Genomic DNA, 13210 nt, shown 5'->3' on the forward strand with positions numbered 1-13210 from the left:
ATAGTAAAATGTGATTATTAGGTGTGTTTCTATTTTTGTTTTTGCTACTGTAGGAGTTCATTACATGTTTTGGAGGTGAACCCCTTATCAGATGCTTACTTAGATGTAAAATTGAATGAATGGACGCAAAATCATGTGCCTTGGTGGAAAGATATTGAAAGTGTAATTTTCCCCAGTAAATGTTACTTAATTCTCAATAATCTGGGTACTACACCATGAATTAAATATTAATTTAGAATTCTTGTAAAATAGAGATCACACCCCCCCCAACATTTATTAAAATAAGTAAAGAAGATGAAGAAATGAATCAGAAATAAAGTAGATTTCCCAAATGGGATTTCCTTGTGGCACAGCTGGTAAAAATTCTGCAATGTACGAGACTTGGGTTTGATCCCTGCATTGGGCGGAATCCCTGGAAAAGGGAAAACCTACCCACTCCAGTATTCTGTCCTGGAGAATTCCATGGACGTATAGTCCACGGGGTTGCAAAGATCGGACATGACTGGAGCGACTTTCATTTTCACATCCCAAATGTTAAAACATGAAGAAAAACAAAATTAATAATCAAAAGGGGAGATCTGGCTGCAACAATAGTTTCCAGGATAGGGTAGCTTAGAATAATGTGTAAAAACCTGTGTTGTGATATTTTATTTATTTATTTATTTTTCTTTTAATTAATTTATTTTTTATTGGAGGCAAATTATTTTACAATATTATATTGGTTGGTTTTGCCATACATTGATATGAATTTGCCCCGGGTTTACATAAGTTCCCCCTCCTGAACCCCCCTCCCACCTCCCTCTTGCCTTTATCCTCCCTCTGGGTCATCCCCGCATGCCAGCCCCGAGCATCCTATAACATGCATTGACCCTGAACTAGTGATTCGTTTCACATATGACAACATACGTGTTTCAATGCCATTCTCCCAAATCATCCCACCCTCACCCTCTCCCATAGAGTCCCAAAGACTGTTCTATACATCTGTGTCTCTTTTGCCGTCTTGTATACAGGGTTATCATTTGCATCTTTCTAAATTCCATATATATGCGTTAGTATATTGTATTGGTGTTTTTCTTTCTGGCTTACTTCACTCTGTATAATAGGCTCCAGTTTCATCCACCTCATTAGCAATCAAAGAGGACACTAATAGATGGAGAAATATACCATGTTCATGGATTGGAAGAATAAATATTGTAAAAATGAGTATACTACCCAAAGTAATTTATACATTCAATGCAATCCCTATCAAGCTACCAAAGATATTTTTCACAGAACTAGAACAAATAAGCTCACAATTTGTATGGAAATACAAAAAACCTCGAATAGCCAAAGCAATCTTGAGGAAGAAAAATGGAACTGGGGGAATTAACCTGCCGGACTTCAGGCTCTACTACAAAGCCACAGTCATCAAGACAGTATGGTACTGGCATAAAGACAGAAATATAGATCAATGGAACAAAATAGAAAGCCCAGAGATAAATCCACGCATCTATGGACACCTCATCTTTGACAAAGGAGGCAAGAATATAAAATGGAGAAAAGACAGTCTCTTTAACAAGTGGTGCTGGGAAAACTGGTCAGCCACTTGTAAAAGAATGAAACTAGAACACTTCCTAACACCATACACCAAAATAAACTCAAAATGGATTAGAGAGCTAAATGTAAGACCAGAAACTATAAAACTCCTAGAGGAGAACATAGGCAAAACACTCTCCGACATAAATCACAGCAGCATCCTCCATGACCCACCTCCCAGAATATTGGAAATAAAAGCAAAAATAAACAAATGGGACCTAATTAAAATCAAAAGCTTCTGCACAGCAAAGGAAACTATAAGTAAGGTGAAAAGACAGCCTTCAGAATGGGAGAAAATAATAGCAAATGAAGCAACTGATAAAGGATTAATCTCCAAATTATACAAGCAGCTCCTGCAGCTCAATTCCAGAAAAATAAATGACCCAATCAAAAAATGGGCCAAAGAACTAAACAGACATTTCTCCAAAGAAGACATAAAGATGGCTAACAAACACATGAAAAAATGCTCAACATCCCTCATAATCAGAGAGATGCAAATCAAAACCACAATGAGATACCATTTCACACCTGTCAGAATGGCTGCTATCCAAAAGTCTACATGCAATAAATGCTGGAGAGGGTGTGGAGAGAAGGGAACCCTCTTACACTGTTGGTGGGAATGCAAACTAGTACAGCCACTATGGAGAACAGTGTGGAGATTCCTCAAAAAATTGGAAATAGAACTTCCATATGATCCAGCAATCGCACTCCTGGGCATACACACCAAGGAAACCAGAATTGAAAGAGACACGTGTACTCCAATGTTCATTGCAGCACTGTTTATAATAGCCAGGACATGGAAGCAACCTAGATGTCCATCTGCAGACGAATGGATAAGAAAGCTTTGGTACATATACACAATGGAGTATTATTCAGCCATTAAAAAGAATACATTTGATTCAGTTCTAATGAGGTGGATGTTGTGATATTTTAAATAAAATATTTCATAAAAGATTTTATACCATACTGTCAAGAATTTTTGCTGGCAAAAATTCTAAAGTATAATATTATTGTTAAACATTCATATATTTCCATAGAAAAAGTATTTGGAAGACATTAATCGTTGTTTCTGGTTAGTGAGCATTGAGAAGATTTATGATTTATTTATATGTGTTTTCTACTTTGTCATAGAATGTACTCATGTTTTAGTAAAATCAGAGCAAGTGATGGGGTGAGGAGAAGAGAGAGAAAGGGAAGGACACAAATAAAAATAAACTGAGACTATAGAAGGTGAGCCTCAAAAGGGAGAAGCCTGAGTGTTGGTGCCCCTGCTGACATCCTACTAAGGTGCTTTCCACATGGTCCTCTCAAGTGATAAATGGTTCTGTCCTGGGAGAGCTATTCCCTTTCAGATGTGACTATGGGCTGTGATAGGCCCACGTCTTCATTTATGGGGCCTGATTCTGGGCCTCAGCCTTTGGCTCCATTTATCCAAATTCACCAGAAACCTACTCTGCAGTAAAAGAATAATATAGGATAATTACTTTAAAACAAAATGACAGTATATCTATCTGTTGCAGGACTAATTGTGAGGCCTAATGGCACAGGGTCTCTTTATTCAACTGAACTAACTCCACCAGTCATTTAAAGTAGCCCAAGCACAGCAGAGACCACCCCTTTTCCCAGCTGCAATGTATACTAAGGATAACATTTCTTGATAGCTTATTATGTGACAGTCAAAGTTCAAAGGTTGTTTTATTACATATTTTATTATTAGCACACATTTTGTCTTATCCTCAAGCCTATGAAGGTGTTAAATTATTCTTCCTGCTTTCGAGGTGAAGACGCTGACATGCACAGTATAGATTAATCGACCAGGATCACATAGCTAGTCAGTGAAGGACAGGAGGTGAACTCAGGCATTTTGATTCCCAAATCCAAGTGGGTGTGATTTCAGTCAGTGGTGCTGCTTTGAGAAATGTTGCAGTTCTTGTCCTTTATGTGTATTGCCTTCTCTGGCTAAACATACGTAACATCGATGCTCTTAGTCTGACTGGAGATCTGGGAGATACCAAGTGACAGAGAAGTCAGTCTGCTCATTCACTGGCTGCTTCCTGAGCACCCCTGGTGTGCCAGTCCCATGTTAAGCTAAGAAGGAATCCATGGAGTAGGAAACAGAGGCACGTACCGTCTGAACTCACAGTATGGCCATACAACATAGTGGTTCAGAGCACCTGTGTTCAAACGCTGTCCTGCCACTTATATATTTTGTGACTTTGAAAAATTTACTTAATTAACTGTGCCTCAGTTTTCTTACCTGCAAAATATAGATAATAATAATATCTACCTAGGACACAGAGAGGACACAGTATTTCTTGTGGGTATTGTCTAGGTTACTGTGTGGAAATGCCAGAAGCTAACTTAAAAGATATAGGTTTAAATATTCTGCAATTAACAAGCTGTATAAAATTGCAATAACTCTTTTTCTATTTGAGTTTTAAAAACCTCTTCTATAAAACGAGGGACTAGATAAAATTTTCTTGCATGTCACTCCCAGTTCTGATCATTCTGTTCCTAAATATCCTTTGAGCAAGGAACTACCAGGTCAGAGAGGGAGGAGCACTGCAGATGCTCCATATTCCCAGCAGTCCTGGGCTGCTGAGCTGATAAATGCTCAAGGGACTTCCTGGATGCAGCCTTATACTGCTCAGGCCAGGGAGTTGGCAGAGAAGGCAGAGGGTATGGGCAGGGCCCTCACAACTGCCCTTCCTTCTCTGTACCCTCCCTGAACAGGGATCTTTCAGGTAGGTAAAGTGAAGTGTCAGACACTCCAGACTCAGGCTCTGAGGCACTCTGACTAGCTTAGAAATTCTCAATGTTATAATATGACAATATGAAGACAGAAAGGCTGTCCCTAGAGGAGTCAGGGTTTTTAATTTTTTTGCTGCATATTTCCTTTTTAAAGAATCACTTTATGGTTCTGTATTTTCCATTTATTAAATTTGTTCTCTGAAATCTTGCCATGGTTTCCACTTCATCTTTTCCTTTCTCTGCAGGGATTCTCCCTTATTTGCCTGTGGTTTGGATGTAGATGTCTGTTAAGAATAAGCACCTCCTCACTCCCCCACTCTTTTCTCAGAATAAATGAGTATGGGTGGAGGGTTATAAAAAAACACTGATGGCTTTGGAAGACACTTGGCAAGACTGTAAGAAGTGCTTAAAAAAAAAAAAAACACTCCAAATCAAAGGTGTCTGCATACTGCATACAGGGGAAAACAGAATTGTATAGGAAGAGTTTGCAGATAGGAAAAACAAAAAGATTTTATGCATGTGAAATGGAGGGAAAAAAAATGGATCCTAAGAAGAAAGGATAGAGGAGTCCTAATGGACTGTGAAGAAAGCTGATGGCCGAAGAATCGATGCTTTTGAACTGTGGTGTTGGAGAAGACTCTTGAGAGTCCCTTATACTGCAAGGAGATCCAACCAGTCCATTCTAGAGGAGATCAATCCTGGATGTTCATTGGAGGGACTGACGCTAAAGCTGAAGCTGCATTACTTTGGCCACCTCATGTGACGAGTTGACTCACTGGAAAAGACTCTGATGCTGGGAAAGGTTGGGGGCGGGAGGAGAAGGGGACAACAGAGAATGAGATGGCTGGATGGCATCACCGACTCTGTGGACATGAGTTTGAGTGAGCTCCGGGAGTTGGTGATGGACAGGGAGGCCTGGCGTGCTGTGGTTCATGGGGTCGCGGAGAGTCGGACACGACTGAGTGACTGAACTGACTGACTGACTGACTGACTGAATGCTGGTGGAGGAACAAAAGCAAAATAAAGGCAGGGTGAGTGGATTGAGAACTGGTTTAGAACTCAGAGTTGCAAAGTATTTGGTCCTAAGGCTTTTCACAGTAGATTACTTTTGGATCCTCACTACCCCATTAGCAAAGTTGCTTACTCACTCCGATTTACAAACAAAATCAAACAAAATCCTGTGGGATCAGTGACTTACTGAGTGTATCTCCTGTGTTGGAGCTTGAAATGAGCACAGCAGGGACTGAAACAATGTAAAAGTGTCACTGTTGGTCTCTTGGAACTGGTGAGTCAGAAGGGGAGACAAATTTATAGTGCAACAGGAACTATCATAACTCAGCAATAGGAAGCTCTAATGCCGAACAGGCAGAGAAACAGGCACAAAAGGAGATGCAAATCTAGCGCTTATGAGAGTGGTGAGGAGAGGAGAGCAGTTACCTCCACTGCAGTGACCGGTCAGATTTCATGACGGAGGAGGGCATCAATGATCCCGGGACCTGGAAGAGGGATTGAATGGGTATGTTGACACATTATGGGAAACTCTGGGAGTTGAGGAGCTGTAATTAATGTTTGAATAGCAGCGAATAGACCAATCTGGGTGTCTGAGGTACTAGTAAGGAAAATGCTGAGAACCGAGAACACAAACATTGATTTAGTACTGATCACAGATGAAATTTATTTCAGGGCTTGTGAGTTTGGATTGAACTGTTTGGGAATGAGGGGGCATTCAAGGTTTCTAATAAAAAAAGTGCCATTTTCAGATCTGCTCTCTGGACATGCTATCCTAACCAGAATAGAGAATGAAATAGAGCCATGGGATTCACCAGAATAAGATTGTTATGGTATAAAAATGTGATTTCTTGGATCTGAAGTGTGAGACTACACTTAGAAACAAATGGGCAAAAGTGCTGGCAGAGGCAGTTGGGTCATTGTTTTCATTATCTTGTCCCATTTAATACAGTAGCTGTAGGAACTAAAGAACCTCTTGATAAGGGTGAAAGAGGACAATGAAAAGTTGGTTTAAAACAAAACATTAAGAAACAGAGATCATGGCATCTGATCCCATCACTTCATGGCAAATAGATGGGGAAAAGTGAAAACAGTGACAGATTTTGTTTTCCTGGGCTCCAAAATCACTATGGATGGTGACTGCAGCCATGAAATTAAAAGATGTTTGCTCCTCGGAAGGAAAGCTATGACAAACCTAGACAAGATCTTAAAAAGCAGAGACATCAGTTTGCCAACAAAAGCCTGTCACAGGTAAGATCTTCCCAGTAGTCACGTATGGGTGTGAGTTGGACCATCAAGAAGAGTGAGTGCTGAAGAACTGATGCTTTCAGATTGTGGAGAAGATTCTTGAGAGTCCCTTGGACAACAAGGAAATGAAACCCGTCCATCCTAAGGGAAACCAGTCCTGAATATTCATTGGCCAGACTGATGCAGAAGCTGAATCTCCAATACTTCGGCCACTTATTGTGAAGAGCCAACTCTTTGCAAAAAACCTGATGCTGGGAAAGACTGAAGGCAAAAGGAGAAAAGGGTGACAGAGGTTGAGGTGTTTGGATGGCATCGCCAACTCAATAGACATGAATTTCAGTAAACTCCAAAGATGGCGAAGAACAGGGGAGTCTGGCTTGCTGAATTCCATTGGGTCTAAAAGAATGGGACACGACTTAGCGACTGAACAACAATAACAACAGAAAAAAGAAAGAACGTGGCAGTGTGATCTTTGAATGATTTTGTGTCTCAAGCTTAGTTATAATAATAACATTATTCAAAGAGATGAAAAACAAAGATAAGTGTCAATTATCTGTATAGCAGGGATAAGAGAACTGATTATTAGACATGTGGCTTCCAGGTTCTATTTAGATCTGAAGGAAACTATTAAGAAAATACTTTAGTATGGTATTCACAATCAAAATGAATCCACATGTAGACTGAAGAATGACTAGATGAGTGGACAGAAGGGGGTCCTAGTGCATTTTGATGTATGGCTGGAAGATTGTCTCTGTGGACATATATCTTCCTGTCCATGTCTGGAGAAATGCAGAAAAGAACTGGGGGATTGTGTAGAAGTAAGAAAGCTGGAGAGTCATGACAATGAGCAGATGATGCTCATGAGTAGACTCAGTAGAGTGAGTGAGTGCACAGAGGAAAGGTTCACCGTTTGAAGAGTAATTGGAATGCTCAGACAGTCCAGGACATAGTCATCAGGAGAATGATGTCTTAGGTCTTGAATAAATAATGCCTGCAGATTCATAACAAGTTCATAGCTTTGAATGTGAGGAAGAACATGGTGGAGATAGGCAAATGTACAGAGCAACTTAATCTGACCTGTAGAGCCAGCTGGATAAGTTCCTGAAAACACTTAGACACTTCCAGAAACCATGGGGAGCATGAGAGGCAAGGAGTGATGTGGTAAACAAAATTGATTAAGCTATAAAATGAGGGTCTGGATGGCATAAGAGAGACTTAAAATAGGTCATGGATGAACTGTGCGTCTGTCTTCTCTGCAGGTGGTGGTCCTACAGTACAAGTCCTAGAGTACAAGTCCTCCCAGCATGGGAGGTATCCTCTACAACAGCTCAGGGTTGCCAACTTTCACCCTGACAGGGCTCCCAGGGCTGGAGAACTCCCAACACTGGATGTTCTTGCTCCTCGGTCCCCTCTACATTGTCTCCATTGTGGGCAATGGCCTCATCCTTTTCATTGTCAAGGGGGAGCGGAGTTTGCATCAGCCGATGTACTACTTCCTGTCCCTGCTCTCAGTTAATGATCTAGGTGTGTCTTTCTCCACACTGCCCACCATGCTAGGCACATTTTGCTTCCACTTAAGGAAGATTAGCTTTGATTCTTGCATGGCTCAAATGTTCTTTATCCACTTCTTCCCTTTGATGGAGTCAGGGGTCCTGCTGGTTATGAGTTTTGACCGTTATGTGGCCATCTGTAACCCTCTGCGCTACACCACCATTCTCACAGATTCCCGTGTTGTATGCATGGGCTTGTGGGTTATCACCCGCAGTTTTTGCATGGTTTTCCCACTGACTTTCCTTCTAAAGAGATTGCCCTTCTGCAAGGCCAATGTACTGTCCCATGCCTACTGCCTTCATCCAGATCTCATCCACCTTCCCTGTGGTGACATCACCATCAACAGTATTTTTGGTCTCTTCATTGTCATGTCTACCTTTGTCCTGGACTCTTCACTCATTCTCTTCTCGTATGTGCTCATCCTGAGATCTGTACTTGCCATTGCATCTCGGGAGGAACGGTTAAAGACACTCAACACGTGTGTGTCACATCTGTGTGCTGTGCTCATCTTCTATGTGCCCAAGATTGGTGTGTCCATGACTGCCCGTTTTGGTAAGCACGCCCCCCAATTTGTGCACACAGTCATGTCCCTCATTTTTCTCTTTGTGCCTCCCATGCTCAACCCTGTCATCTATTCCATCAAAACCAAACAGATTAGAAGGAGGCTTGGCAGAATGCTTGTGGGAACCAAGTTTTAAATCACAGGCTCAAGGCAAGGAAAAAAGTCACTGGATATTTACTATTACTCCACAAATTGGGGTTTTCAAGACCTGCCTTGACAAATTTTTAAACTTCCTTTTGGGCAGAAATTAACTCTTAGGATTTCTTCCACCAGATATTTGATGAGAGCCTGGCACTAGTTAAGACCGAAGCCAACAGGTTTTGCCAAGTTACACTGAGCTGCAGTTTAGCCAAAAAAAAAAAAAAAAAAAGCTCATTTTTTTAAAATCCACAAATGTGTCTCCTAAAATCAATCCCTCATTTTGTTACATGTGTTTCTTTTATCCATTTTAAATTGAATTGTTGTAAAAAAAAAAGTTACTTATTACATTTGGAACACTGTCACAATGTTCAAATAATTCTTTTCGCCAAGTTTATATGAAAAGTAGTCCTACTTTTAATTTTGTAATCTTTCTTAATTTTGCAAAATTTCTACAATAGTTTAATTTTGTAGGAACTTCCAAACTGATTTCCATTGCAATTGCACCAACCTTGATAGTATATTAAAAAGCAGAGACATAACTTTGCCAAGAAAGGTCCGTCTAGTCAAGGCTGTGGTTTTTCCCGTGGTCATGTGTGGATGTGAGAGTTGGACTGTGAAGAAAGCTGATCGCCGAAGAATTGATGCTTTTGAACTGTGGTGTTGGAGAAGACTCTTGAGAGTCCCTTGGACTGCAAGGAGATCTAACCAGTCCATTCTAAGGGAGATCAATCCTGGGTGTTCATTGGAAGGATTGATGCTAAAGCTGAAACTGCAATACTTTGGCCACCTCATGCGAAGAGTTGACTCACTGGAAAAGACTCTGATGCTGGGAAAGGTTGGGGGCGGGAGGAGACGGGGACAACAGAGAATGAGATGGCTGGATGGCATCACCGACTCTGTGGACATGAGTTTGAGTGAGCTCCGGGAGTTGGTGATGGACAGGGAGGCCTGGCGTGCTGTGATTCATGGGGTCGCGGAGAGTCGCACATGACTGAGCAACTGAACTGAACTGAACTGAACATTCCAAAAAACTGTGTGCAAGTGACTGACATCCTTCCCAACATTTGTTGTCTTTTGTTGTTACTGTTATTTTTATTATTACTTAATAGCCATCTTGACAGAGGTGTGGTAACAGCTCATTTTGGTTTCTATATATATTTTCCTGATGATTAATGACACAAAAATATCATGTTTTTCATATACCTGTTAGCCATTTGTATATCCTCGTTAGAGAAACTTCCATTTAACTCCTTAGCACATAGTCAAATGAGATTATCAGATATGATTTTGTCTTTGATTTTAGCTACTGTCGGAGCTCCTTACATGTTCGGGGGATAAACCTCTTATCAGATACTTACTTAGAGGTGAGCTTGAATGAATGGACACAAAAATCACTACCTTGGTGGAAAGATTAAAAAAACATTAAATATGTTGTTTTTTCCCCCAGTTCACTTGGCTTAATTCTGAAATATGATGGAATGCAACAACATGATTTAAAAATTAATTTAGAATCCTTGTACAATTGAGATCACTCTCCCACAAAATTACTTAAAAAAAGAAAAAAAAAATGGACAGGCATAGAGAAAACCTCCCATATGTTAAAATATGAAGAAAACAACAAAAAAAATTTATGCTAGTCAAAAGATATATGGCTGCAACAATAGATTTCTAGGATAAGATAGCTTAGCAGAATGTAGAAGCCACTGTAAAATAGTATTTCAATTAAAAGCTCTTATAAAAGCTATTTATAGCATGATTGTGGTGTGCGTGCTCAGTCATGTCCAAGTCTTTGTGACCCCATGGACTGCATAGCCTGCCAGGCTCCTCTGTTCATGGGATTACCCAGGCAAGAATACTGGAGTGGGTCCCCATTTCCTCCTCCAGGGAATCTTCTGGACCTAGTGATTGAGCCTGAATCTCCCATGTCCTCTGCATTAGCAAGCAGATTCTTTACTACTGAGCCATCTGAGAAACCCCTATTTATAAGATACAATGAAGTATACTCTGGGTAAAGCCATAATATATAATATTATTGTTCAACATCCATACATTTGCATACAAAAAGTATTTGGAAGAGGTAATGAAAATTTGGGCTTCCCTGGTAGCTCCTGGTTAGATTCCTGGGCCAGTAAGATCCCATGGAGAAGGCATAGGCTGCCCATCCCAGTATTCTTGGGCTTTCCTGGTGACTTAGATGGTATAGAATCTGCCTGCAATGCAGGAGACCTGGTTTTTATCCCTGGGTTGGGAAGATCTCTTGGAGAAGGGAACAGCTACCCAGTCCAGTATTCTGGCCTGAAGAATTTCATGGACAGAGGAGCCTGGCACAGTACAGTCCATGGGGTTACAAAGAGTTGGACATGACTAAGGGAATTTCACATAACAAAAATGCATTAGTAGTTGTTTCTGGATATGAGAGTTGAGAAGATTTATAATTTATCCGTGTTTTCTACTTTTCTATAAAATGTACACATTATGTTTCAGTAAAATGAGAGTGCTTAAGAGAGAGGGGAGAGACGGAGGCAAATAACAATAATGAGAGTTGGAGAAAGAGAGCCTCATAAGAGAGAAACCTGAGTGTTTTGCCTCTGGTCTACCAAGGTGCTTTCCAAATGCTCCTCTCTGCCCCTCTCAAGGGATAAGGAGTACTTTTCTTGGGTGAGTTATTCCCTTCTACATGTGACTATGGGCTGTCGCAGGCCCATGATAGTATCCACGGGAGCCTGATTCCAGGCCCCAAGAGACTTAACTCCCCTGGTTCGTATTGGAAACACATCACACTTTTGGTCTCTTTATGCAAATTCTGAAGTCTGTGCTATCCAGAATGTTCAGTCTGCAGTTAAAGACTAATATAGCATAAGTAGTCTAAAACAAAATGATATAATATTATTTTTTGCAGGCCTAATTGTCAGGACTAACTGCACAGGATCTCTTTATTAACTGGAATAATTACACCAGTCACTGAAAATCACCAATACTCATTTAACTAGCTGACTCACTGGAAAAGACTCTGATGCTGGGAAGGATTGGGGGAGGGAGGAGAAGGGGACAACAGAGAATGAGATGGCTGGATGGCATCACTGACTCGATGGACATGAGTTTGAGTGAACTCCGGGAGTTGGTGATGGACAGGGAGGTCTGGCGTGCTGTGATTCATGGGGTCACAAAGAGTCGGACACGACTGAGCGACTGAACTGAACTGACTGAAAGTAACACTAAGATAACATTTCTTCATAACTTATTACATGACAGTCAAGGTTCATTGTTGTTTTAGTATATATTTTATTATTAAAGCAATCATTAGGCCCTATCAACAAGACTAGGATACAGATAAAATTATTATTCCGGTTTTAAAGGTGCAGACACTGAGGAGCATAGAATAGATTAATAATTTAGGATCACAAAGCTAGCCGGTGGAGCAACAGGAGGTGAATGCAGGTAATCTGACACCTGAGTCCTAGTTCGTATGATTTTGAATCAGTGATGCTGCTTTGAAAAATGTTTTCTGTTCTTGTCCATAATGTGTATTGCCTTCTATGGTTAAACATAACCAGTACCTTTAGTCTTAGTTTGGGCTGGAGACCTGCAAGATATGAAATGACAAAGGAGCCTCATATGACGATTCAGTGGCTGTTTACTGAGCACCCATTAGGTACCAGGCCTCATACTAGGCATAGAAGAAATCTGTGAAGATAAATGTATCTTTTAAACTGAGAATATGGGAGACGCCCGGCTCCGGTGGCGCAGACGCGGGAGACACCCGGCTCCGGCGCAACCGACCACGTGCAGAATCGTGGCTGAGATGAGCTACCCAGCGCCCAGGGTTAGGGCGGTGGCCGAGAGGAGCTGTACCACGTTCAGGAGGCGGTGGCTGCTTGGGCACCGGAGGGCCGAGAGGAGCTGATCTACATTCAAAGCAGGAGGCGCGGCCTTGAGGAGATACCCCTCGTCCAAGGTAAGGTACAGCGGCTGTGCCTTTCTGGAGCAGCTGGGAAGAGATACTCCATGACCAAGTGGAATATAAGAATCCAGTGTTCTGGGGAGGAAGGAACAAGATGGCGGAGGGATAAGATGGCAAGACCACTTTCTCCCCCACAAATTCATCAAAAGAACATTTGAACGCGGAGTAAAGTCCACAAAACATCTTCTGAATACTGGCAGAGGACATCAGGCTCCCAGAAAAGCAGCCCATTGTCTTCTAAAGGAGAGAGAAGAAATCCAGCTCCACCCACCAGAACACCGACACATGCTTCCCTAACCAGGGAACCCGGACAAGTCACCCGTCCAACCCCACACACAGCGAAGAAACTACGTAATAAAGAGAACTCCACAAACTGCAAGAAGAGGGAAAGGCCACCCCAAGCAAAGCAATAT

At 41.4% G+C, this 13210-nt stretch overlaps 1 protein-coding gene across 1 annotated transcript; it reads left to right on the plus strand.

The window, feature by feature from the left end:
- The first annotated feature begins 7886 nt into the window (after positions 1–7886).
- Positions 7887–8831, plus strand: LOC129553893 (olfactory receptor 51I2-like). Its single transcript, XM_055422585.2, has one exon. It carries the CDS (start codon positions 7887–7889, stop codon positions 8829–8831), a length of 945 nt encoding a protein of 314 aa, XP_055278560.2.
- The last annotated feature ends 4379 nt before the right edge of the window (positions 8832–13210 follow it).

Source organism: Moschus berezovskii, chromosome 14, assembly GCF_049115385.1.
Source record: "Moschus berezovskii isolate FMDL1 chromosome 14, NW_MosBer_1.0, whole genome shotgun sequence".
Taxonomy (NCBI): domain Eukaryota; kingdom Metazoa; phylum Chordata; class Mammalia; order Artiodactyla; family Moschidae; genus Moschus; species Moschus berezovskii.